The sequence below is a fragment of the Lissotriton vulgaris genome, chromosome 8, assembly GCF_964263255.1.
Source record: "Lissotriton vulgaris chromosome 8, aLisVul1.2, whole genome shotgun sequence".
Lineage (NCBI taxonomy): Eukaryota > Metazoa > Chordata > Amphibia > Caudata > Salamandridae > Lissotriton > Lissotriton vulgaris.
Genome location: NC_141696.1, coordinates 1,569,812,052 through 1,569,839,418, shown reverse-complemented (window position 1 = coordinate 1,569,839,418; position 27,367 = coordinate 1,569,812,052). Strand labels below are relative to the sequence as shown.

The 27,367-nt window shown below is 50.8% G+C and overlaps 1 protein-coding gene across 1 annotated transcript in view; it reads right to left on the bottom strand.

Moving 5' to 3' along the window:
- Window positions 1-27,367, bottom strand: part of LOC147700438 (3 beta-hydroxysteroid dehydrogenase/Delta 5-->4-isomerase-like) — a 176,463-nt gene that overhangs the window by 10,190 nt on the left and 138,906 nt on the right. The window contains exon 2 of the mRNA XM_086935845.1: window positions 13,516-13,680. Coding sequence (XP_086791971.1) covers window positions 13,516-13,680 — 165 coding nt within the window. The remainder of the gene's footprint in view (window positions 1-13,515; window positions 13,681-27,367) is intronic.

Genomic DNA, 27,367 nt, shown 5'->3' with positions numbered 1-27,367 from the left:
TGCACTTTCACATGTATGCCGATGACACCCAACTTTATCTCAAAATACAATCTCCCAAGGACATCATGCTTCTGAACACCACGATCAGAAACACCCAATACTGGCTTGCCGAGAATCACCTCAAACTCAATGCACTGAAGACCGAGTTCCTCCTGATCGCACCTCCCGCAAAAATCTCTACCGCTCAATCATGGTTTAATCACCTAACTGCTCTAAATGTACAACCTACCATCGTAGACTCAGCGAAATCGTTAAGCATACCACTTGACGCCAATCTCAACATGCAGCAGCACATCAGCAAGGCAACCAAAGGTGCGAACTTCCAAATCAATACCTTTAGAAAACTTAAACCCTTCCTTCCAGCCAAAGACTTCCAAACTGTGGTACAATCCATAGTCGTCCCGCACATAGAATACGGAAGCACCGCCCTCTGCGGACTCCCACTAACTACAACGGCACCCCTAAGAGCGTCCCTTAACGCTGCAGCGAGACTCATCACTGGCTCAAAAAAACACTCGCATATTTCACCTGACTTTAAATCCCTGAACTGGCTGCCTTTTAAAGCCAGAATACATCTGAAAATCGCCTGCATGACACACAAGGCTGTACACATGAACTCACCCGCCTACCTCACTCAAAAGCTGACAATCTCTATGGCTCTAGAACTACTAGAAGCACAAACAATCTACTGTTGAAGCCTCGTAGATTTTGGAAGGAAAAAACATATAAACGCTCCTTCTCAGGAATGGCGCCTAGGATCTGGAACTCACTCCCTCCTGAAACCAGGCTCATCTCCTCCAACAAACTTTTTAAGAAAGAAGTAAAAGAGATTCTCATGGCTAAATACACATGATCTACTATTCGGTATTTCTCAAGAATCCGCTCTGACTACCTGCCCGACCCCTTGGACTATGTGTATTTCTTGTATTATCAACTTAGTTGATTGTATACGTTGCCTCTTTGTATTTCTCCATATTATTGACGCACCTGTCTGACTCTGCATACTGTACCTACACCACCTCAACTATTCCTACTCTTGTAATACTGATCCACCTGTATGACTATGCTCCCTGTACTCACCTACCTCAACTATTCCTACCTTTTTGCTATTTCCAAAAGCATTTTGAGAACGCTTAAACAAGTATATGCTCCTTCTTTTTGTACTTTTATATTATTGGCGCACCTGTTAACCATGCACCTTGTACCTACACTACCTCTATTTTGACCTACCTCTTGTATTGTGACATACATATGTAACTATGTACCTGTACCTAACTACCTCAACTATTACGTACTACTATTCTATCACCCCCTTGTCTTGTAAAGCGCTCTGATATCTGTAAAGATCTTGTTCGCGCTATATAAAACTTTTCAAATAAATAAATACCACCAGCTACTCCACGGAGGCCGACCAGCTCAAAGCCAACAACCATGCCATTCTCCAAGGAAGGGAGGCTGAGCACCACTGGAGGGGACCCCCACTAGCAGCAGTGTGGATAAAAAGGTGCCTGAGCAGGGCAGGTAAGCCAACTGAAGATCACAGGAGATTATCTGGTGAGGCAACATGAGAATAAGGAGGCTGACACCCCCATCCCATGAGAAGTAGAAAGAAGGAATGCACGTATCCCAAGGAGATCAAAAGGGACCTGATCCCCCACTCAGCACACCAAGAAGCAGACAGGATCCACCGAGCATAATAAGGGACGGCAGGAAACAGAAACCACTACTGTCAGTATAGCAGAGAACAACTCCTGAAGCTTGGTAAGGCAGAATGCAAAGCGACTCCTGCCCTGGCCTGTGTGAGAAAGGCTGGAAAGACCTTTATCAGGGGACTGATTAATAGCCGGTCCCTTGTTGAACATTCTAGTGAGGTATCAGGCCTGTTAGAAGATATGGGACTAGACGCTCTGTTTCTAATGGAGACTTGGACCAATGCAGGGTTCAGCCGTAGATCTAGGATGTGCTTGTCCTAGTGGCTATAAAATTCTCCACAAGCCTAGAACCACGGGCAGAGGAGGAGGCGTGGGGGTAATTTTTAAAGAGGAGCTGGATTTTTAGACTCCTGCAGGTAGATCAAGTAGAGGGGGTAGAAATGCTGGGGTTCTCTCTACACTCTTCCAGTGGGAATCTCATCACAGGACTGCTGTGCTATAGACCTCCAGGTGGGACCACACACTATCAAAATTTCTTTGACACCATCACCAACCTGGCACTGGCGCACTCCAACATGATTATTTTAGGAGACTTCAATCTCTGGGAAGATGAGAATGTCAATAGTCAACTGCGTGACCTGAGGCAAACATGCATAGACCTGAATCTTTCCCAGATGGTGGAAGGTTCAACACGTCAGGGGGGACATATCCTTGACCTGCTATTGTCCAACCAGTCCACTAAAAGGATATTAAGTATAGTACCTCAGACCTGGTCTGACCATTATCTTATCCATTTTAGCATTGGGATGCCACATTGCGGGGACAGAGCTGGCCAGCAAAGTTCCTATAGGAGGGGCAGGGAATGGGCAAAACTAGTTAAGTCTGGAACTCCAATACCCGACCTAGGCATCACCTACTATGAACCCACACTGACCGTAGAAGAAAACTATAAAGTGTTTACTAAACACATAGCTGACACCTTGGACCAGGTAATCCCTATAAAGGTTATAAAAAACAGAAGCAAAATCTCGGCCCCGTGGTTCAATGAAGAGCTAAAACAACTCCGTGTGCTCCGCAAGAAGGCGGTAAGAAAATGGAGAAAATGTTATGGTGAGGATGACAAGAACGATCTAAGACGGATACAATTGCAATATAAAGAGGAAATCCTCAGGGCCAAGGCAGATTTCTATGCCAGCTCAATTATACACGCGCCTAATGGAACTAAAGCTCTTTTTAAAATCATCAAGGACCTTTCCTCCCCTATATGCTAGGAAAACAAAGTGGTAGCTTCCCAAAAACGAAATAGATACACATTTTCAGGATAAGACTGCAAAAATCGTGAATACCCTGCACGTCAATGACAAGGGTGAACAACTTAATCCTGAATTTTGGACTGAGTCAGATCTACAACAATCTGCATTGCTGGACAATTTTCAGGCTCTAACAGACAGCTTGGGAGATAATGTATCCTCAGGCTCCCCCCTTGATCCTCTCCCTCATAAAATTTGGAAAACTCTTGGGCGCAATACCTTTCCATGGCTAAGGCGATAAGCAATCAGTCTCTGGAAGAAGGAATGGTCCCGGAGTGCTGGAAATTGGCGGTGGTGTCCCCGTTGATTAAAAAGACTTCTCTAGACCCGTCAATACCGGCAAATTTCAGACCCTTCTCTCTTCTCCCCTAACCGGTGAAGCTACTAGAGAAAGCAATCAGTAGGTCCCTGTCGAGCTATCTGGAGGAGAATAATTTACTAGATAAAGACAAATTTGGCTTCCGCCCTGGGCACGGGACCGAGACGGCTCTGACCACTATGTTGGACAACCTGCGTATGCGAGCCGACAACGGGAATGTCACTGTTCTGTGCTTCTGGATATGTCGGCCGCATTTGACACGGTGAACCACCCCATACTAGTGGAAAGATTGAAGAGGATTGGAGTGAAAGGCCGGGCACTGAAATGGCTTCAATCCTATCTATAAGGACGTCAGCAGGTTGTATCCTTAGCACCATTCTCCTCTGGTAAATCATCAGTCACCCACGGGGTGCCGCAGAGCTCTGCGATCAGTCCTATCCTATTTAATGTCTATCTACAACCCCTGCTTTCCATTATAAAGTCATCTGGGGTCTGTTTAGTCAACTATGCAGATGACACGCAACTAGCCTTCTCCTTGGAAGGGGACCATGCACTATCTCTGGACTTGTTCCAGCGATGCATGCGGCAAACGTCTGACTGGCTCAGAAGAATTTGCTGCAATTTAACAGCGGAAAGACTGAGGTAGTGTACTGCACTACAGGTAGGATGTCTAGACAAATTCCATATGACTTCAGATTTACACCAGAGGAGTCACCTTTAACCCCGGTTAGGAAGGTTTGCAATCTGGGAGTGATGTTTGATGACGACCTCCAGATGGAATCACAGGCAAGTAAGACTGCCAGCGTCTGCTTCGCCCTGATCCGCATGCTATGGAAAATTCTTCCCCTACTACCTAAAGAGGCTCGCTCTCTGGTGGTAAATAGTATCGTGGGAAGCAGGCTGGATTATTGCAATTCCCTATATCTGGGGGCCCCTGCATACATTTTCCAGGGACTGCAAAGAATCCAGTCAGCAGCAGCCAAATTGGCCCTTGGGAGGCCACGGAGGTTTTCTACCATCTTGGCTCTGAGAGAGCTGCACTGGCTGCCCATTAGGGAGAGGATCCATTTTAAAGCTCTGTGTATGGTTTTCAGAGCAGTGCATGAGCTCGGTCCTGTTCCCCTTCAGGAAAGGTTTACATGGTATCGCCCCACAAGGCAGCTTCGATCTTCCAGTGCTTGCCTGCTGACGATCCCTCGGTTTAAGGTTCGAGGTTAGGAGGAAGGGCCTTTAGCGTGGCTGGCGCACGCTTATGGAATGAACTTCCTCAGAACCTTAGACAAGTCAACTCTCTGTTAGAGTTTCGCAGGAACCTGAAAACCTGGCTCTTTCCCACAGCCTAAGCTTCTGCCCCTTTATCTCTCTCTGTCGCGATCTGTTCCACTCTGGTCATAGTCTATCAGTCTGAAGCGCCAGGATACCCATAAGGTGACAGTATGCGCTATATAAGCTCTAAATCAATCAATCAATCAGTCCATTGTTCCCTAAGCACCTTCGAATTCCAGAGACCAACAAATGTGCATATGTGCTACTGAGTAACCCACTCAGAACATGGAGGTGGCAGCACACACATGCAGAACAGCAACTGACCAATGAGCAAACTCAGCTCAGGAGAAAGAGACCTCCTCCACTCCAGCCCACCTCAGCATGAACCAAGGGATGCAATCCAGGGTGACGCAGCACCACTGACTCCCAGCAGCATGGCTCAGCAGAGCCCGAAGGACTGCACCAACGCCCCAGCAACTCCCTTACAGCGCCACCAGAGGCTGGAGAAATCAATTTCCGAGTCATAAAAGGGCTACTGTCCATTAAGAACAGTCCTTTTGTGGTCGCAGAGCCCCATGATTTTGCAAATCGCAGGGTTCACAACTTCAAAAGGGCTTTGCATATCATGCTCTATATTATATCAATTATGTTAGTAAAATCAAAAGGTCTTGGCTAACCCTAACTCCAGACCTAAAAATCCAAATGAAGGGAACAAATCAATGGCTTGAAGTACATTCGGAAGAGGGAATCCCTTCCAGGCACTAGAATATTTGCTTACCACTACTTATTTTTCAGGCACTACTTTTTCATTTTGGTTTAAGACTCCATGAGAGTAAATGTCTTTTCCAGTGTCTCCCTCAGGTACTTTTCTTATCCCCCGCCCCATAGTGCTCCGCGTTGCTTTTTCTCACCCATTTCCTTCTCCAGGACCCCCCTCGGTGTTGCACTCACCCTCATGTGCTTCTCCCTCATTCGTTGCTTCATTGTTCGCTTTCATTTCCCATCCGCCCACTCTCTCCTAATCTGCTGTTTTTTTTAATTTGTTTATTTATTTATTTTTTGACCGAGGGCTGCCAGCCCATCCACCTTAAAAAAAGTTTTTGCCACTACTATTTATTTACATATTTACTAATCTATGTTGGAAATAGAAAAAAATCAGGGCACAAGTCAGGCATGAACGCAGGTACATTGCATCTCTCTTCTATTTTCAGGGGCCGGACACCGTCCACCCTGCCAAGACATGGGGCCCCACAGAAATATGCTGAACTTGCCACCATGTAATTTTCGGACACCAGGACAAGTTCAGCAGCACCTGCACTTTGTCTGCTTTTCATTCCCGGCAGCAACGTGCAGCTTTTTTTAGGTCTCGCCTAGGCAGCACTTGCGCTGTCTCTTCAAGACATGCTGTATTCAGGATATGGGCATGAAGCTCCGCCCACTTTCCCCCATTTTTTTAATTGCCTCCTGTCCATGTCCTTTGTAAATGCTGGCTTTTCATTGGTCAATAAGCTTAGTAGTCCCTCCTTAGTACCACCTTGTCTCTTCTTGGAACCTCCCATGAGGACACCCCCTGTTCCATGTGTTGTTATTCCCTAGGTTTTAATTAAAGCCTCAAGGCACTCTTGTTTTAAAAGGCTTCAGGCGGGACACACAGATGGTCCTAAACTAGGCTGGCAGTGGTACTTCACTCACTAGAACATTTCACATTTATATGAGACCGTCTATAATTTTCCCTTCATCAGCTCCACACAGAGTACAACCTAATCCGAAATTGATGTAATAATTCTTCTGTCACATTTTAAAGCTACTAATTGTATATATGTACATAGCTATTTGAATGTACTCGTAGTACTGTCTAGCATGCAATGCATTATGGGAAGGGTGGATTTACCATATCTTCTGCACGGTGCAGTACCATATGTGACTATAAGAGGTCCCATAGGACATCTTTTGGCCACACATGGTACTGCACCCTGCAACATGGCTAGGTAAAAATTGCCATTCATAATGCCAAGAACTCCAACTTTGTAGAACCGCAGTGCTTTAAGCAATATAAACACGCCTGTGTGTGTTGTAAAGGCTGTTCGTTGTCGTGACTGCAGGGTAAAGGATGTCTCCCAATCAGAACACATGGGCAATAAACCAGGCACACAGGTGTGCCCTGAGGGTTCTTTATGCATCAGCGGCCTCTTAATGTTGCAAGATTGCTGGCCAGGCATGACATACATCAGGCGTTAACATGCAATTGGAGATTTAAATGAACTCCGCCTTCAATACAGATCTATTGGCTTTGCCATTGATTATTTTCTGAAAAGGGTCAATTCAGAAACATCACAGATGCAATTTTTTTGCTTAACAAGAACTGCCTTGTGTAAAGGAAAGAAAACTGCAATCTTAGTCCTTGGTCCCCCATCCTCTCACTCACTGCACTGTCCTCTCTCCTTCACATCAAATCCAGTCACATGTACGAGTCTGTATCACATACTGTGAAATGCTAATTTAAGGCCTGGTTTTTCTCACAGTTTTGGGCTGACTGGTGTCTTGAATAGTCATGGAGCAGGGGTAGTGGTAGAGGACTTTTACTACCTACAGTCGTGGTAGTCTTAGAGGAATAAACTGCTTTTAGCTAGAAATGCTTGCACACATCTCTAGTACACAAATACTCACAGATTACCACCTCCACAACTCAGCTTTCATATTACAGTGGTAAAAGGTGCTTGCACTAAACACAGCTTTCCTTTACATCTAGGCCATGTGATGGGGCCACTGGAGATCCGGCCCTGGGTGCTGGGCTGGCCACCACCTCCACTGCCCTCTGGCTCCCCATCTCAAGCCCCTTCCAATGGGTTGAATGTAGTTGAGAGGAGGTGGGGGGTGCTCTACCAAGAGCTCTGGCACTCCTGACTCACCCCAGGAGTTCACCCCTATTCATCCACTCCAAGGCTCATTGAAACCAAATGTCCATCCGGGAGCCCTTGTGGTGAATCAGCACCAGAGGACTGAGGTCGAAGAGGCTCCTGCCAGACACACGATGAGAGTCAGTGGGGAGGACAGCCTTCGAAGGGGCAAGGTGTTCCGCTGGTATGAGAGTGAGCGTGGAGTCAAGAGAGAATCGAGGGGCGAGCTACTGTCCTGAAAGGAAACCTGGGGCATATTTGCAAGGAAATGACGGAGTGCAGACCTGCAGCAAATTTTGCAGCGCCACGCTCCACCATTTCCAAAATGCAGGGATGCGCCGTATTTGCACCCCTGTGTTTTCCCTGGCGCTAAACATATCTGCTTAACGCCAACACAGACACCCTGGCACCATAGTGGAAGGACACCTGCATTCTAGGGAATGATTGTTTATTTACAGGAAGGTGTTCCTTCCTGAACATAAACAATCATTATATAATATTGCGATGTCCTCCTTCTACGTGAGCGACCATCTACAGCACACATTGAAGTAACACATCGCCTTTATTTAATGATTCTTTATGTCCAAGAAGGGACACATGCCTGCAGATAAAGAATCATTAATGGCATTTTGTTTTAGAAAAAGCAAAAACAAGGAGAAATAAAAGTATTCGCTCTTGTTACGCCATTCTAACGCCTGTTATCGCATGATGTTAGTTTGTGGCGCTGCCTCGGATTCACACATCCTTGTAAATCTGGGGCAGAGTCAAAAGCAACGGGCGTTGCGATAGAACACCCACTTCAACACCCATTGCGCGCACCTTTCACGCAGATCCCTGTGTGAACGGGCACCTACCACATTTACAAAGCAGCGCTAAGCCATGCAAAGTGGTTTAACGCTGCTTTGTTACTACGGTGCAGGGCCAGGTTCCACCGGAACATCAAAAACAAGTGAGGTTCTGGTGGCGTAATCTCCTTGTAAATATGCCCTCAAGTCTTGCCAAGCTTTGCAGACCTCACAGCCTCGGTGGTCAGCTGTAGGCGCAAAGGTGGACTGCCAGACTGGAGCTCTTCAGGGCCCTGAATTGGGGAAATGCTGAGTCAATTTTATAGAGTGCACAAAATGCTATAGCGTGGAGTGGGAATAAAGTGTAAGTTTCAACATTAAGACCCACAAGGAGTATTTTAGGACCTACGTTGGGGTAGTCTAAGGGCTGCGGCGGAGTGTTCAAAGTAGTATTAGAGTATTCAGTGGTCTGTATCACTGTAATCAAACACCTGCACTGGAGTATTCGAAGACCTACACAACCCTGGCCCTCACAAATAGCCTAATCCAATCCATACGTCTATCCGAATCACAGAACTTACTCCATTCTTGAAACTCAACCTAACCATAACACTTACCTTCCCCTCACAACGGTCCTAATCCAACCCTAAATCTAACAGTAGCAGCACAACACTATATATATATATTTGTTGAATATATAAGTTGTATATCTTGCCACATTGGATTTCAGAAAGCCTCAGAAAAATAAATAAATAAATAATAAATATATATATATATATATATATAACCACAAGTTGCCCAGCAAGATGAGGACGCGCTCCACTGTAAGATCAGTATCCACTTTATTTCGTAACAAAACTGTCATTTTCACATCCCCTTTCAGAGTCCTTGGCCTGACGCGTTTCGGAGTGCTTTCATCTCCTTCCTCAGAGGACATCGTGAGTGAATAACATTTTCCAGCGCTGTCTCCTCCACTGCATGCTTCCGTGTTAGAGGAGGCCTCAGGTGTGCCTATTTTACATTGTTACACCGGGCATGCTGGGAGTTGTAGTGTTATCGCGCAACTTTAATCCCTGCAGTGGGTTTAGTCATTCACGATAATGTACGGGACAACTTTCCCAGCCCGCTATTGAGCCTGGATGAGACCTTGGCAGTTTTTCATCCGTTGCTTACAGCGCCATAAGGCGAGGAGAGATCTTCTCCTCACAAGGGCCCCTGTTGCACTCTGGGGCGGCAGCGATCCTCCGCGACCTGGAGCAGCCGCGTTAAACATTTTAATTGAGTCTAATTGAATGTTGTGTATTTGATGTATGTACAAATGTTATTTTATCATATCTATTGATAAGCTTTTATATGTGTTTATATTTAATAAATAATGTATTTGAGTATATCTGTTCAGGGTGTAATATTTTTTTGTACGTTTATACTTACTGGTTCTTTTTTGTGCTCTGGGATTCTTTACAGTTTGTCTCTCTGTGACCCTATCCCCTTGGCTTTAAGGGGGCTCCTCTGTATTTTATGATCTGGCTTGACAGCATGGCTGCCATCAGACAACTATGTGAGCCTCACTAAAGAGGGGCTTTGACTCCACCCACATGTTGGGAGTCGGGAGTACATGTTTTGATTGGACAGAGGTTGTGTGCTTCCACAGAAGAAGTGCTTGCCCTCTGCTCAGCTTTTGTCATTTTATTTATCCAGCTGCTGAAGTTGAACGTTTAGGAAGACACACATGACATTATGTTTGTATTTCTCTGGCAGCAGCTCAAGTGGATGTGGCCAGTCACCAGCCTACATGGAATTTAGGTCTGGCTTGACAGTACAACAGTCACCTAACTTGTTAACCTAAACCAATATTATTCATAGGTTCTGTGCTTCCACACAATACATATCCAGCCTGTGCTATTTATTCACATTACAATTCAAAATCAAAAGAAACAATTAATGGCTGAAATGCTGAACAATGCAAACATTCACCCCAGTCACAAGGATCTGGGATTAATCCATCATTCTTTTGGTCACCACACCACCCCAGTTTGGACCCAGCCATATGAAAATCAGTCTTGACCCTGTTCCTTCTGGGAACAGTTCAGCCCGAGCTGCCAAGCCAGGTCCTCTCAGGACCAGAAAGAAACTACCTAGGACTGGTTTCAAGGCATCACCCCTCATCAGCCAGGCTAGCTTGAATTCAGTGGCAGAGTGAGCCCGGGACACACATCTGGGCATACCCTTCCCACTTAGGGCAACAAAGTCAAGCGGAACTAATGATGGATGGAGCGCTAAACAATGCAAACATTCACCCCCAGTCACAAAAATCTGGGTTTAATCCATAGTTCTTTTGCTCACATGCCCCCCAGATCTTTGTGACCGGGGATGAATCTTTGCATTGTTTAGCATTCTGCCCATTATTTGTTCCTTTTGCTTTTTTCACATTACCATTCAACATTCCTTTAAAGCCAGACTTATTGGCATTGCCAATGCTTGTTGTTTCTGTTTTTAACACTCAGCCTAACTATAACTCTAATGCGTAAACTTAAGTCTAGCCTTCGCATAACGCTAATAATTTCACCAAACCTAACCCGAATCATATGCTTAACCCCTACCATCCACTGCTGAAATCATCAACAATGAAAAAATATGTTCCAGTGTTTAATAGGTTTTCTTTGCTATCACCTCAAAGGGAAATTCTTCTCTTTTAATGTGATGCTTTTTAGGTCTCGTCCTACGCAACGCGCATGCGTTGCATAGGAGGGGACCTAATGCCATCGGCAGAGCTTTTGCAACAAAGAAGTGCACGCGTTGCATTGCTTCCGATTTCCTTTCGGGAACGCGCAGCGGCATATGGGCGCACGCTCCTGAAAGGAAATCACCCATGCCCCCTCCCCCTGCTGCCTGCCTGCCGCTTTCACTGCCGCGCGGCGGGGCCAAGGTCTGCCTTGCGAGGCGCGCGCGCCTCCTCCTGCTGCCGGCAGACCTGCTTGTTACTTTGGTCACAATGGATTCTTAATTGTCAGGTACACAGGCTTTCTGATAAAAGGTTATAGGGAAAAGTTCTCGGTATTTACTAGTTTAAGACATTTTTCCTCAGCCCTGATTTGGATGGTGAGTACATTTGGCGGTGTGGGGTCAACCCTTTGAACCGGTAGCAATCTTCCCATGGCGTAGCGCTGTCAGGGCTGGCTTTTCTGTGGTGTGACCGGTGCAGCCTGCGCCACACATGGCGTTGAACTGGGGCAGGGGTTGGGTGCTGTGTTTAGAAATAACTTATGAGTTTAAGAGCACCTGCTGCAGAGTTCCTTGTGTGTCCTGCAGTTTTCAGGCAGCAATAAAAATGTCAATATAACTCTGGTGATTGATGTTCCTGCTGGAGAGAGATCAGAGTTTTGTCTAGTGGCAGTTTCCACTCATGATAAAGCAGCACAGAGGGTTAATATGCCTGCTGCAAAGAACCTGTACATTGCAAATCACAGAACTGTATTTCCTGTGGATAGCTCAGTGGGTTACTACTTCTCTCAGAGAGATCCTTTCGTTACTTGCAGTTCATAATCCTAGTATAGATCAATGACCTGGGAACTGTCATCAGAAAGCGGCATGCAAACTGCATAATATAGGTTACGACATTATGCTTTCTCCTTAGTCTTTCATTATCTGCTCCCAATGTTGCTGAAAAGGTTTCATTTGGGTAGATTTACATTCTTATTGGTAAGCCAACGCCAACCAGTCCTTTAACACAAATGAAATGTATGTGAGAGAGGAGCTATGGAGAGATGAGGGGCACTGCTGGAGGGTGGCAGTGAGGGATCCGAGGAGGAGGTCACGAGGGGGAGGGGCTACAGAGAGATGAGGGGCACTGCTGGAGGGTGGCAGTGAGGGATCGAAGGAGGAGGTCCTGAGGGGGAAGGGCTACGGAGAGATGAGGGGCACTGTTGGAAGTTGGCAGTGAGGGATCCGATAAGGAGGTCACGAGGAGGAGGGGCTACGGAAAGATGAGGGGCACTGTTGGAAGTTGGCAGTGAGGGAATCCAAGGAGGAGGTAATGGAAGGAGGGGCTTTAGAGAGATGAGGGACACTGTTGGAGGGTGGCTGTGAGGGAATTCCAGGAAGAGGTCATGAAAGGGAGGGCCTATGGAGAGATGAGTGGCACTGGGGGAGGGTGGCAGTGAGGGATCCGAGGAGGAGGTCCGAGGGGGAGGGGCTACGGAGAGATGAGGGGCACTGTTGGAAGTTGGCAGTGAGGGATCCGAGAAGGAGGTCACGAGGAGGAGGGGCTACGGAAAGATGAGGGGCACTGTTGGAAGTTGGCAGTGAGGGAATCCAAGGAGGAGGTAATGGAAGGGGGGGCTTTAGAGAGATGAGGGACACTGTTGGAGTGTGGCTGTGAGGGAATTCCAGGAAGAGGTCATGAGAGGGAGGGCCTATGGAGAGATGAGTGGCACTGGGGGAGGGTGGCAGTGAGGGATCCGAGGATGAGGTCCGAGGGGGAGGGGCTACGGAGAGATGAGGGGTGCTGGTGGAGGGTGGGAGTGAGGGATCCGAAGAGGAGGTCATGAGGGGGAGGGGTACGGAGAGATGAAGGGCACTGGGGGAGGGTGGGGGTGAGGGAATCCGAGGAACACGTCAGTAGAAGGAGGGGCTACGGAGAGATGAGTGGCACTGGTGGAGGGTGGCAGTGAGGGATCCGAGGAGGAGGTCATGAGGGGGAGGGGTTACGGAGAGATGAGGGGCACTGGTGGAGGGTGGGGGTGAGGGAATCCGAGGAACACGTCAGTAGAAGGAGGGGCTACGGAGAGATGAGTGGCACTGGTGGAGGAGGGCAGTGAGGGATCCGAGGAGGAGGTCCGAAGGGGAGGGGCTACGGAGAGATGAGGGGTGCTGGTGGAGGGTGGCAGTGAGGGATCCGAGGAGGAGGTCACGAGGGGGAGGGGTATGGAGAGATGAGGGGCACTGGTGGAGGGTGGCAGTGAGGGATCCGAGGAGGAGATCACAAGGGGAGGGGTACCGAGAGATGAGGGGCACTGGTGGAGGGCTGTAGTGAGGGAGTCCATGGAGAAGGAGTTTATTGGGGTGCCAAACACGATTAGTGCACGGGGTGCCACCAACGCTAAAGGTTCTGAGGCTTGTTGAACTAATGGTTAATGTTGACGTGAGAGGGAGGGTGCAGTTGTACTTCGGGGTCATCGCCTGATGGAGCATCAGTCTCTTAGAGCGCTGAACCCCGGTGCTGACTCTACTCTTAGCACCCTGAGACAGGCCTGGAGAGCCCCCCACCCAAGACTCATGGGCACCTACCTCTCACGTTGACCCCCATGACCTTCTCGGCGGGGACTTTCCCTAGGGTGTCGATGATGGCCGCCGTGTGGATGACCAGTGATAGGCCCTGGCAGGCCCTGAGCACCAGCTCGGCGTCCTGGATGTCCCCCTTCATCAGCTGCAGCTTGGTCTTACCCTGGTACTCTGTAGAAACAGAAGAAGGACACCAGGGTTGGTGTGGAGCCTTTAGAGACCCGAGGTCAGCACACCTCAGACATACATCACTGAGGAGGCGCCCGCAGTGACCAGGCAATGTGCCAATATCAGCAACACTCCCCATCCCGCATACAGCAATCTCATGATGAAATAAACAGACAAGTTCAAGAAAAAAAACCTAGGCAATTAGCTGGTCATAGAAAGACCTACAACAGGCTCATTGGTGTATTTATAAACTCAATGCACTAAACATTCATTTAAATCTTCATTTTTTATTATTATATAAATTCATGCTAAAAGCTGTCTAAATAAAAGATATTGGGACGTACTTTGTTAAACCACATAATCACAAAAGTTAAAAATACATTTATACAGACAATTATGAAATTATTCAATATACAAAACTTAAGCATAAAACACAAAAACAAATAAACAAGGGTTTCTCCTATTGCGGAAAGGTTTCCGGGCCCGGAAACCCTGCCGCAATAGGAGAAACCCTTGTTTCAATGATTTGTCTCTCGCTTGGACATTATATGTGCGGCCATGAAGACCCACATAACTCTATAGAATCGGGAACACCTTCATTGGTCTAAATAGAATTAAGAGCCCCTTCCACTGGCACTATGTGCACATTCCATATGTGGAAGGTTCCATTGTGGTTTACTGGGTGACCTGTTCTAGCTTCATCTATTGAACGATAAAGAATATGGGCCAGATGCATCAAGCATCCATTTTGCGATTCCTTATTAGCGAAAAATAAGGAATCGCTAATAAGGAATAGCAAAATGGAATGCATCAAGCAATCACTATAAAAATAGCGATTCCTTAGAATTCCTTAATTGCGACTCGCAAATTGCGAGTCGCAATTAATGAATACCTCCCCATTAATTCCTATGGGCCTAGAGGCCCATAGGAATGAATGGGAAGACAATCTCAATTTGCGATTAGCAATTAGCGATTCGCAAATTGAGATTGCGAGTTCAAGGGTGCAGGGGTGTCCGAAGGACACCCTGTTACACCCCTGAATGTGATCTGTGCACATATGTTGCGCACACACATGCCCTTAGGGCATGTGTGTTCGCAACATGAAACTTTGAAAAATGCACAAAAGTGCATTTTTCAAAGTTTTTGCAAATTACCATGAAGTTGTACTTCGTGGTAATTTGCGTGCCCTATTAGCGAATTCGCTATTTTTGATACTTTCATGCATTGCATTTAAGGAATCTCAATTTGAGATTCCTTAAATGCAAACAATCGCAATTTAGCGAATTCTCTATTTGCGATTTTTGCATTTGGGATGATGCATCCCAAATGCAAAAATTGCACTCGCAAAGGGCCAGATTCTGAGAATCTGGCCCTTTTGCTAGCGCATTTCTCTTGATGCATCTGGCCCTATATGTTTTAGTACCAACACTTCCTACTTAATGAATTCCTCATTCTCTAAAAAACCCTCATGATGTCCTATCAAACGGTATATAGGTAATTCATTTACCTCGGGTCCAAATATTTAGGTTTCGCTGGGGGGCGGAGCCGTTAGGCTCCTCCTCCAGAGAAATCTAATGAGTACAGTAAGGCACTATGGAACACGCCCCCCGTCCCATTGGCTAGCTCCATAAATGGAGCCTAGCCATTGGACGAGGGGCCTGTCCATCAATGCCGGACCAGACACGGGGGCGTTCCCGAGATTCTTTGGCTTTTGCCGACGTCACGCGACGCCGGGAACGCCCCCGAGTCTGGTCCGGCCCGGCCGTGATTGCTGCTGTCCTGGGCATGTTTTTCCCCGGCACGTTTCCCGCCTCCCTCCCGCCGTTCGTGTTCTCTCCCGCCCCCCCCTCCCCCCTCCCCCCTCACGCCCCCTGTGTCCTCTCCCGCCCCCTCCCGCCGTCCGTTCCTCTCCCGCCCCCCCCCCCCTGTCCTCGTAGGCCTCCCTCCCGCCGTTCGTGTTAGAAAGGGTGCAATGCTTTTAGTGAAAGAGTACGGGTACTTCTCAGGTGCTATGAGATGTCGAGTATCCCTGCACTTTTGTATTACTTTTAAAGCACTGGCTCACGTCCCTTCCCACTATCTACCTTGTTTTTATTATTTCATTGCACGGCCCGACCACACGGCCAATGCTTTTCCTGTCTCGTCCTCTCATCCCTCTCGCTAATCAGGTTTCTTTTCCTCTTGTCTCACGAGCCACACTCCAGACATTTCCGCAGTCCTAGCCTTGTACTCTACAGATGTTATCATCAGGTTCTATATTTTTATCCACTGATTAAACAGCTGTTTTCATAACACAAAGTGGTTCCGTTCTGCCCGCTACTAGCGAAACGCAGTGTGCCGTACCCACACACCAACGAGGCACGCTCTTACAAATCCCTCATTTATCTCTAAGACTTACGTTAGGAATACGAACAACTAGACCGAAAGCCCTGGGTGAGTCAACGCTCGGAATCGGACCGACTATGTTTAGTCATGCTGCAGAATCTCGGAAACATTACATAATTACCAACATTATGTCAAAAATTACAATTACTGCTATGTCGTAATTGAGCCCACTCAGTACCGCAGTAGCTGACATGAAAATCACACTCCCGAATACAACCACCCGGGGCGGGGTCAGTCAAGCTGCCTTGCAATAGGGGCATCAACCTCGGCACACGCTCACTCTCGCCCTCTGCGAGCCTGACTACACAGTTTACAATGAACATGGAGGAAGACGGGGAGATAAACGTTTTGTGCCACAAATGGCCCCATACCATGTGGGTGAATTAAGCCATTACTGGCCTCTCAGATTGTAAATGAAACCAGAACCTATAGCCCCCCTTGGCCTCAGAGTGTCTGTCCCTTAACCCCACCAGGCACACCCAGTGGACCGCACCGTTTGCTACCTCTTGTATTTTGTTTGCCCACAATTGTCATTTTTGCCTCATGTAACTTAACGTTTGCTTTTGTAATTTGTTCACTTGTAGTGTTCTTCTCATGCATCAGTTCTGTTCCTATTGTGAAGCGCTCTGACACCTTTGGGTAAAGTCTGCGCTATATAAAAACGCATAAAATAAAATAAATAAAAATCCAAGAGGTTTACTCCACACAGTCTATATGAAAAACGGTAGTTTGTTTTAGTTTTAGTATGGCAACCATTCGTATGTCTAAAATGTGACAGTCACTCATTTTCTTTTATGGATTAATTTCGGATAGGAGAGAGCTTTAAAAATATCTTGGCGTTCAGTGATGCATTTTAAAGAACACCGAATGTCAGTCATAACCGCAAAACATAGTGCTTTAAGCTGATATATTTGTGTATGAAGTCAATCAATGGTATGCTACTGCCCACAAGGATACCCATTTCAAAAGTTTATATAGCTCGAGGGTAACTGTCACCAAGAACATTTCCCACGCCTCAACAAGACTGATGTGCAACATGACCTGTAGATAATCAGTTTGAATGCCGATAGCTCATTCTTTAATCCCACTGAGGCCGATAGTGACCTCGCCAAATTTTTTAAAGTAAATAGTTATGCCTCGGTTTAGAAACAATGCATCTACAATACTTACTTGTTTAATCTTTTGTTCACAAATATTGTCCTTGCGGTGCCTAGTTTATTCTGCTGGTCTGTGGTGAGTGTTCCCTGCACTCTGCCCGTTCCATGAAACCTCGCTGCGTCATGTTACCCCCGAGCTTCTCGCCTCTCGCCCCTCCCCCACACTACCATCACGCAGCCTAGCAGTGTGCCATGCAGGTAGAGTTGCTAGTTTCTCCTTCTGTCAGCACAGAAAAAAATGTATATCTGAAAAGATGGTGGGCGTACCTCTATGACCCACTGATAGTAACAACGATTGAAATGAAACTGAAATGCGCAGCTCACAATGGGGCACGGGGGCAGCTCGCTGGGCGCTGCAGCGGGTCCCCGCGGAGCTATGTGGGTGGCTTGAAGTGCTCTTTTGGAATTACAGGTGACCCGGCCCCGCCTCCAACTTGTGAGGGTACATTTAGCTATACACCTACCGCCACCCTGTCGGGCTTCGATATTGCAGTTTCCCGGGCATACACAGAGCTCCAAGGTCGGCGCATTAACCCACCCTACAATTTTATTAGAATTGGAACCTTTAAACCAACCGGCTCGCACAGAGCTCTGCAGTCGGCGAATTAACCTACCGAGATTGGAACAGGCGATCCGCTGAGTACACGTAGAACTCCATTGCCTCACCGCGCTCTCTTAGGGGGACCTAGAACTAACCCACACACGCGTTCCTGCAGATCGTGAAGTAACTGTTAAGAGGAGGGGCAGGCTCCCTGTTAGACGGACCGGGAGGGTCGGCCGAGATTACGGGGAGAGGTCTCCAGGGAGAGCCGTCTCCAACGACTGTACAGGTAAGTAACTTCCCCCCCACAGACGGACACCACACAAGATTGAAGGTTAACGAGACTTTATATGCAATTCTTAGGTTACGTCGTTATGATACAAGGAGGTCTGGACTCAGGGGTCCCCTCGGTTCTGATCTCTGGTTGAGGAGAAAGGGTAGCGGGACAGTCTTAGTTACCAAGGAGTTAAATAGCTCTCAATCCTCGAGCTCGGCGTGGTTGCTGATCGGGCCGTGGAGGAGCCAAGCAGGTCCCGAGATGGATGAAGGATGGTCGACGGGCCGTGGAGAAGCCAAGCAGGTCCCGATGAAGATGATGGTTACAACGGTCCGCGGCCTCGCCAGCAGATCCGGACGACGGTGAAGAATGAAGGTTACGACGGCTGTGGCAGCGCCAACAGGCAGGACGATGGTGCACAGGACAGAGCTACGGCAGCGCCAGTAGTCCGTCCAGGATGAGTTCCTCTTACGTCTCTCGACTCCAAGATACAACTGACTTCCTGCTCTGGAGCTGCCCCAGTTATAGGGCTGGCGTGCTTTGATGTCCGGACCCTCGCACTTGGAGGTCGGGAGGTCCGGGATGAGGGAGTCCAGACACCCAGCAGGGGGGTGGAGCCAGCGCCCGGGGAGGCGATGGGCGAGCGGCACTGGGCGGGGGGAGAGCCATCGGCACCTCTTTCTCCCATTGACTTGCCAAGTAGCCCGCTCACCTCCTGGGTGGAGGGTGGTGCCGGATTGTCTGAGGCTGGGCTAGGCCCAGGGTTGAGGTCGATCGGGGGCCAGGCGGCCTCGTGGCGAGGTGTCCAAGATGGCGGCCCGGGCTGGGTGCATGGGCCGGCAGTGGATCGGACCCACGAGGTTATCATGTTCGAGGGCAGGGGTCCCTGAGGGGACGCAGGGCGTGCAATGGTGGTGTGTGGTGCTTGCGTGACTGGGCTCGGGCCTGGTCGAGCCGGGGGAGAGCGGCCCGTCATGTGGCCTGTCCAACATGCGTCCCCCCCAGCTGAAGGCGGGGAGAGTTACCCATCCTCTTGGGGACTCTCTTCGTCGAGGCGGAAAAACCGGGACAGGCCATCGGCGTTGGCGTGGTCGGACCCAGGCCGGTGTTCGACTGTGAAGTCCATACCTTGTAAGGAGATGGACCAGCGTAGCAATTTTGGGTTTTCCCCCCGCATATGCATCAACCACTGCAGGGGTCGGTGGTCAGTCTGCACCCGGAAGTGGGTGCCAAAAAGGTAGGGCCGGAGCTTCTTGAGGGCCCATACCACAGCGAAGGCTTCCCTCTCTATGGTGCTCCAGCGTTGTTCCCGGGGTAGGAGTCTCCGGCTGATGAAGGCCACCGGTTGATCGAGGCCTTCGGTGTTCACCTGGGACAGGACCGCCCCAATGCCCTGGTCGGAGGCGTCCGTCTGGACGACGAACTCCCGGCTGTAGTCTGGGGCCTGGAGCACAGGAGCGGAACACATGGCGGCCTTTAACTGTTCGAACGCCGCTTGACACTCTGGGGTCCAGTTCACCTTCTTGGGCTGATTTTTTGACGTGAGTTCCGTGAGAGGCCCCACGATGGTACCATAGTCTTTCACGAACCTTCGGTAGTAGCCCGTGAGGCCCAGGAAGGCTCGCACCTCAGTTTGAGTGATAGGGGGTTGCCAGTTCTGGATGGCGGCAATTTTCAGCTGTAGGGGGGCCACTAGGCCGCTTCCCACCTGGTGTCCGAGGTAGGTCACCGACCCTTGTCCAATTTGGCATTTGCTGGCCTTGATCGTGAGGCCAGCTCGCTGAAGGGCTTGCAGCACTGCTTGGAGGTGGTGGAGGTGCTCGGTCCAATGGTGGCTGTACACAGCGATGTCGTCCAGGTAGGCGGCGCTGAACTCTTCGAGCCCCGCCAGGACCTGATTGACGAGCCGTTGGAACGTCGCTGGGGCATTCTTCATGCCGAAGGGCATGACCGTAAAGTGATAGTGGCCATCGGGGGTGGAGAAGGCAGAGCGTTCTTGTGCTCGGGGTGTGAGGCCGATCTGCCAATAACCTGCCGTCAGGTCGAAGATGCTGAGGTAGCGGGCAGCGCCCATTCGGTCGACCAGTTCATCTGCCCGGGGGATGGGGTGTGCGTCCGTTCTGGTGACTTCATTCAGGCCCCGGTAGTCGACACAGAACCGGAGTTCTGGTGTGGTCCCGGGGGCGGCTGCTTTGGGGACCAGTACGACCGGGCTGGTCCATGGACTGTTTGAGGGCTCGATGACCCCGAGCGTGAGCATCTTAGCTACTTCCGCCTGGATGCAGGCCCGTACCCGATCAGGTACGCGGTAGGCCCGGTGGCGGATAGGAGGGCTGTCTCCGGTGTCCACATCGTGCACACACCAGGAAGTGACACCCGGGGTGAGGGAGAACAGACTGGCGAACCGTGATAGGAGGGCTTGGCACTCTTGCCGTTGTTCTCTGGTGAGGGTCTCCGAGAGTCGGACCCCATCCACGGAGCCGTCTTGCTCCTGGGTCCGCAAGAGGTCAGGGAGAGGCTCGGAGTCGTCTTCAACCCCATTGTCTGTGGCCATCAAGAGGCTGAGTTCTGTTCGTGCAAAGTGGGGTTTCAGTCTGTTGGTGTGGAGGACTCGGAGCGGATTCCGGGCGGACTCCATATCGATCAGATAGGTGGCAGGACCCTTGCGCTCGATTACCTTGAAGGGTCCCGTCCATTTGTCTTGGAGAGCGCACGGTTCTGTGGGGGACATTACCCAGACCTGTTGCCCCGGCTCGAATTCAATGGATGAGGCGTTCTGGTCATACCATTTCTTCATGTCCTCTTGACTGGCCTCTAGGTTGGCTTTTGCTAGGTCTCTGAACCGCCGGGACTGGTTGCGGAGGGTGAGGAGGTACCGGAAGACATCTGGAGGACTCTTGGCCGGAGGCATCTCCCAGCCTTCTTTGATCAGGCTGAGTGGCCCCCGTACTGGGTGCCCATAGAGCAGCTCGAAGGGGCTGAAGCCTAGGGACTTCTGTGGGACCTCCCGGTAGGCGAAGAGGAGGCACGGCAGCAGCACGTCCCACTGGCGACGGAGGGGCTCTTCCAATCCCCCGATCATCCCTTTTAGCGTGCGATTGAACCGCTCAACAAGTCCGTTTCCTTGGGGGTGATAGGGGGTCGTGAAGCGGTAGGTGACCCCACACTGTTGCCAGAGGGACTTCATATATTTAGAAATAAAGTTCGTGCCTCTGTCACTGACGACTTCCCGGGGGAACCCCACACGGGAGAAGATCCCCATCAGGGCCCGGCCGACCACTGGGGCTGTCACGGTCCGGAGAGGAATAGCCTCAGGGTAGCGGGTGGCGTGGTCCACTAGTACCAGGATGAAGCGATGGCCTTGTCTTGTACGCGGGTCCAGGGGTCCCACAATGTCTATCCCGACCCTCTCAAATGGGGTTGTGACTACTGGAAAGGGTTGCAGGGGAGCCTTTAATTTGCGGCCGCTCTTCCCACTGGCTTGGCACGTGGGGCAAGATCGGCAATGCTGGTGCACATCGTTTCTCATTTTGGGCCAGAAGAAGTGGGTCACTAGGCGGCTGTAGGTTTTATCCTGTCCCAGGTGCCCTGCCAGGGGGGCATCGTGGGCCAGGTTTAGCAGGAAGTCTCTAAAGCGGAGGGGCACCACTAGTACTCGGTTGGCCCCCAGCTCGGCGATTCGTTGCTCGCTGTACAATAGATCATTGTCCCAGTAGACCCAATGAGTTCCGGAGGTATCCCCGGCGCTTTGGGCGAGCGCTTGTTGTCGGAGTCCCTCAAGGGAGGGACAGGTCTTCTGTTCCTGACGAAATTGTTCTTGTGTGGGTCCCCCTTCTTGAGCCCACTGATCAAGATTAGCGAGGTCGGAAGGTTGAGCAAGTTCGAGGGGGATGCCATGGTCGGGGGTCTCGGCGGGGGCGACCGGAGGCGGTGGCGCCGGCCATTCGGGTTCTTCCGGGTGATGGTTGGCACGGGCGGCCATGGACCGGGTGGTGACGCACGCCCAGTCTGGGACGCCCAACATCCCCAAGTGTTCTTTTCGCTCCACGGCTGCCCACGGGGAGCTTTCCAGGTCATTTCCGAGGAGGCATTCCACGGGGGCGTCGTCTCGGACCGTTACCTTCAACATGCCGGAGACCCCTCCCCACTCAAAGGGGACGCAGGCCATCCGACACAGACTTTCCGAGTTGTCGGCTGATCGCACAGGGCAGAGAACGTTCGGTAGATATTGTTCTGGGGTCACCAGATGACAGCGGACGGCTGTCACACTGGCCCCGGTGTCTCGAAGGGCTTCGGCCCGTTGTCCATTGATGCTCACCCATTGGCTGTACTTCTGGGTGTTAGCGGGTAGGGGGACCCGCGGGACCATGTCTCTTCCCCCTAAGCACGCGAGAGTCATGGCGGCTGGCTCCCACTCTTGATACTCTTGCTCGCCTGTTTCTTGTTCCTCGGAGATCTGTTCTTCCCCTAGTGCCGCGGCGGCCACCTGGCGGGGTCTTGGACTCTGATACTGCGGGCAGCTTGGGTCGTTTGCATAGTGGCCGACTCGTTGGCATCGGTGACATGTAACATTGGCTCTGTATCCCGGTCGCGCCGGGGTGCTGCCCCGGTTGGCCGGGGGGGTGGTGCTGGTAGCGGGGGCGGCCGGAGTATTGTCTCTTCCTCGTCCTTGGCCCCCTCCTCCTCCTCTGGGTCGGTAGTGACCATTGTTGTTCCTGTTCTGCTCGTAGGACCCATTCCGGCCCACTCTGGTGATCTCCCACCGGTCAGCTTCGGCTGCGAGCTGCCGGGGATCGGTTAACTTGCTGTCGAGGAGGTGTTGGCGTAGTTCAATGAAGCAATTGTTGGACAGATGCTCCCATACCATCAGATTGAACAGCTGCTCGTAGGTCGTGACGTTGTTCCCTCTGATCCAGCCTTCGAAGGCTCGGCTAAAGTACGTTACATAGTCCACCCAAGTTGTACCTGGAATGCGTGTGCAGTCTCGGAACCTCTGACGGTACATCTCGGGCGTGAGGCCATAGCGGGTGAGGAGGGCCGCTTTCATATGGTCGTAGGAGGTCATCTGGTGGTCTGGGAGCTGTAACAGAGTATCGCGGCCCTCATTGAGGAATTTGCCCCATAGGCCGGCTCCCCAGTCGGCTCTATCGATCCGGTGCGCAGTCATCGCGATTTCATAGGCCTTAAACCATTGCTGGATGTCGTCTTCTCGAAAATATTCTCGGACCACATCCTTGGGGATGTGCACTTTTTTCTCCGCGGTCCCTGGGGTGGACGGTCTGTCGGGCACCCCTAACTCTTTATTTTGTTTGCGCAGGTTGATCTCGGCTAGGTTCCGTTCGTGCTCGTACGTTAGTCTTTTTTCCTCGAGCTCCCTTTGCCTCTGTTTCTCCTCTCTTTCTTCTCGGAGGCGAAGGTGCTCTAAGTTTATTTTTTGCTCGGCCAATTTGAGTTCTATGTCCATCTTGAGTCGGGCCATTTCGAGTTCGTGTAGTCGGGCTTTTTCTCTTTCTTGGATCTCGTCTTGCGAGAGACTGGTTCTTTGCCCCTCAGGGGCCGTGTTGGTATTTTTCGCGGTGCTTTGCTCAGGGGCTTCGACATCCCCGGTCTCTGCCCAAGATTCTAGGGCATGCTTAAAATCGTCCTTGGTACTTAGTCCGGTGGTAGCGATACCTAGTTCGATGCAGAACTGCTTTAGTTCACGATGGCTGTATTCCTCTAGTTTTTCCATTTGGAACTTCTCAGTTGATCCGCTCTCTTTAGTCGACATTGTTGTTCGTTGTGGGGTGAGCTACTCTCTGTACGTTATGCGGTGATTCGGATCGCGCCGCTGGCCACCAATGTTAGACGGACCGGGAGGGTCGGCCGAGATTACGGGGAGAGGTCTCCAGGGAGAGCCGTCTCCAACGACTGTACAGGTAAGTAACTTCCCCCCCACAGACGGACACCACACAAGATTGAAGGTTAACGAGACTTTATATGCAATTCTTAGGTTACGTCGTTATGATACAAGGAGGTCTGGACTCAGGGGTCCCCTCGGTTCTGATCTCTGGTTGAGGAGAAAGGGTAGCGGGACAGTCTTAGTTACCAAGGAGTTAAATAGCTCTCAATCCTCGAGCTCGGCGTGGTTGCTGATCGGGCCGTGGAGGAGCCAAGCAGGTCCCGAGATGGATGAAGGATGGTCGACGGGCCGTGGAGAAGCCAAGCAGGTCCCGATGAAGATGATGGTTACAACGGTCCGCGGCCTCGCCAGCAGATCCGGACGACGGTGAAGAATGAAGGTTACGACGGCTGTGGCAGCGCCAACAGGCAGGACGATGGTGCACAGGACAGAGCTACGGCAGCGCCAGTAGTCCGTCCAGGATGAGTTCCTCTTACGTCTCTCGACTCCAAGATACAACTGACTTCCTGCTCTGGAGCTGCCCCAGTTATAGGGCTGGCGTGCTTTGATGTCCGGACCCTCGCACTTGGAGGTCGGGAGGTCCGGGATGAGGGAGTCCAGACACCCAGCAGGGGGGTGGAGCCAGCGCCCGGGGAGGCGATGGGCGAGCGGCACTGGGCGGGGGGAGAGCCATCGGCACCTCTTTCTCCCATTGACTTGCCAAGTAGCCCGCTCACCTCCTGGGTGGAGGGTGGTGCCGGATTGTCTGAGGCTGGGCTAGGCCCAGGGTTGAGGTCGATCGGGGGCCAGGCGGCCTCGTGGCGAGGTGTCCAAGATGGCGGCCCGGGCTGGGTGCATGGGCCGGCAGTGGATCGGACCCACGAGGTTATCATGTTCGAGGGCAGGGGTCCCTGAGGGGACGCAGGGCGTGCAATGGTGGTGTGTGGTGCTTGCGTGACTGGGCTCGGGCCTGGTCGAGCCGGGGGAGAGCGGCCCGTCATGTGGCCTGTCCAACACTCCCCAAACGTAGCCTCCAGGAATCAAAGTCTTTTGCACCCGAGCTCCACGGTTGAACCGCTGCAGCCTCTTTTGGGTGGCCGTAGTCACCTTCTCTACCCTCCTCCTGGGGCACTATTACACCGCAGAGGACCGCCGACCTCAAAGTTGGGGAACCAGGTTCAAGTCTCGGTGGGGACGCTAAACATCCTGTAATTGTATAAAAAACTGCAAAAAGCACAAATTTCAAATGTTATCGACCTTTGGAGGATGAACATCTATTCGACCATACCACCTAATTCCCCTTCACCCACCCAGCTCTAGAGTCAATGAAAATCGGTTCCTACTCCTTAAAATTTATTACAGCAGGATAGCTTTTTCATCGGGAGGGGAAGCAAAATGATGTAACCAATACAATGGGCTCACAGTGCATTATGTAATACAGTTGTTACAATAAGCGCTACCTCGCGGGCATCTTCTGACTCGGGTTTAGTGAGAACTTTCGGTGACAAAGGGCCCTTGACGCCGCCTCTCTGTGGGCAAAAAGGAGGTTTTCTATCAGTGTACCACAGTTCCGGTAAACTTCTGCAGACAGGCCTATATGTATTTAATACTAAAACATACACAACCAAGCTATGAACAACGGGGGTCACACACTGGAATGCGGTCATATGGCCAAGATCACACAACCTGTCAACTGTAGGCAGACCATGATGGGTGAATGCAAATGTGGTGCGGGGGCCTTTATCTGTACACCTTGTCTGGGTCTGGGTATGTGTGTTTATCGGCATGCGCGCCTGTGTGAGCATTAGTGTGCTTACCCCTGTGTGCCTTTTGTGTAGATTCATGTGTGTATGTCTTTTGTAGTTTGGTGTCTATACATATGTGCGTGGTTTGGAGTTTATGGACGCTGTGAGTTTGTCTTGATGCATGTGGTTCGGCGTGTGTGGCTGGTGTATGAGTTTTAGCGGTCCAGTGTGTGTGGGTGTATGTAAGGACTAGTGTATAGTTGTTGTGCTTTGGAGAGTTTGATGTGTGTTGTGGTTCAGCGTGACTAGGGAGTGCTAGGGAGTGCAGAGTGACTGTGGAGTGCAGAGTGACTAGGGAGTGCTAGGGAGTTCAGAGTGCTAGGGAGTGCAGAGTGACTGGGGAGTGCTAGGGAGTGCAGAGTGCTAGGGAGTGCTAGGGAGTGCAGAGTGACTAGGGAGTGCTAGGGACTGCAGAGTGACTGCAGAGTGACTGCAGAGTGCTAGGGAGTGCTAGGGAGTGCAGAGTGACTGCAGAGTGCTAGGGAGTGCAGAGTGACTGCAGAGTGCTAGGGAGTGCTAGGGAGTGCAGAGTGACTAGGGAGTGCTAGGGACTGCAGAGTGACTGCAGAGTGACTGCAAAGTGCTAGGGTGTGCTAGGGAGTGCAGAGTGACTGCAGAGTGCTAGGGAGTGCAGAGTGACTGCAGAGTGCTAGGGAGTGCTAGGGAGTGCAGAGTGACTAGGGAGTGCTAGGGACTGCAGAGTGACTGCAGAGTGACTGCAAAGTGCTAGGGTGTGCTAGGGAGTGCTAGGGAGTGCAGAGTGCTAGGGAGTGCTAGGGAGTGCTAGAGAGTGCAGAGTGATTGCAGAGTGCTAGGGAGTGCTAGGGAGTGCTAGGGAGTGCAGAGTGACTGCAGAGTGCTAGGGAGTGCAGAGTGACTGCAGAGTGCTAGGGAGTGCTAGGGAGTGCAGAGTGACTAGGGAGTGCTAGGGACTGCAGAGTGACTGCAGAGTGACTGCAAAGTGCTAGGGTGTGCTAGGGAGTGCTAGGGAGTGCAGAGTGCTAGGGAGTGCTAGGGAGTGCAGAGTGACTAGGGAGTGCTAGGGACTGCAGAGTGACTGCAGAGTGACTGCAAAGTGCTAGGGTGTGCTAGGGAGTGCAGAGTGACTGCAGAGTGCTAGGGAGTGCAGAGTGACTGCAGAGTGCTAGGGAGTGCTAGGGAGTGTAGAGTGACTGTGGAGTGCAGAGTGACTAGGGAGTGCTAGGGAGTGCAGAGTGCTAGGGAGTGCAGAGTGACTGGGGAGTGCTAGGGAGTGCAGAGTGCTAGGGAGTGCTAGGGAGTGCAGAGTGACTAGGGAGTGCTAGGGACTGCAGAGTGACTGCAGAGTGACTGCAAAGTGCTAGGGTGTGCTAGGGAGTGCAGAGTGACTGCAGAGTGCTAGGGAGTGCAGAGTGACTGCAGAGTGCTAGGGAGTGCTAGGGAGTGCAGAGTGACTAGGGAGTGCTAGGGACTGCAGAGCGACTGCAGAGTGACTGCAAAGTGCTAGGGTGTGCTAGGGAGTGCAGAGTGACTGCAGAGTGCTAGGGAGTGCAGAGTGACTGCAGAGTGCTAGGGAGTGCTAGGGAGTGTAGAGTGACTGTGGAGTGCAGAGTGACTAGGGAGTGCTAGGGAGTGCAGAGTGCTAGGGAGTGCAGAGTGACTGAG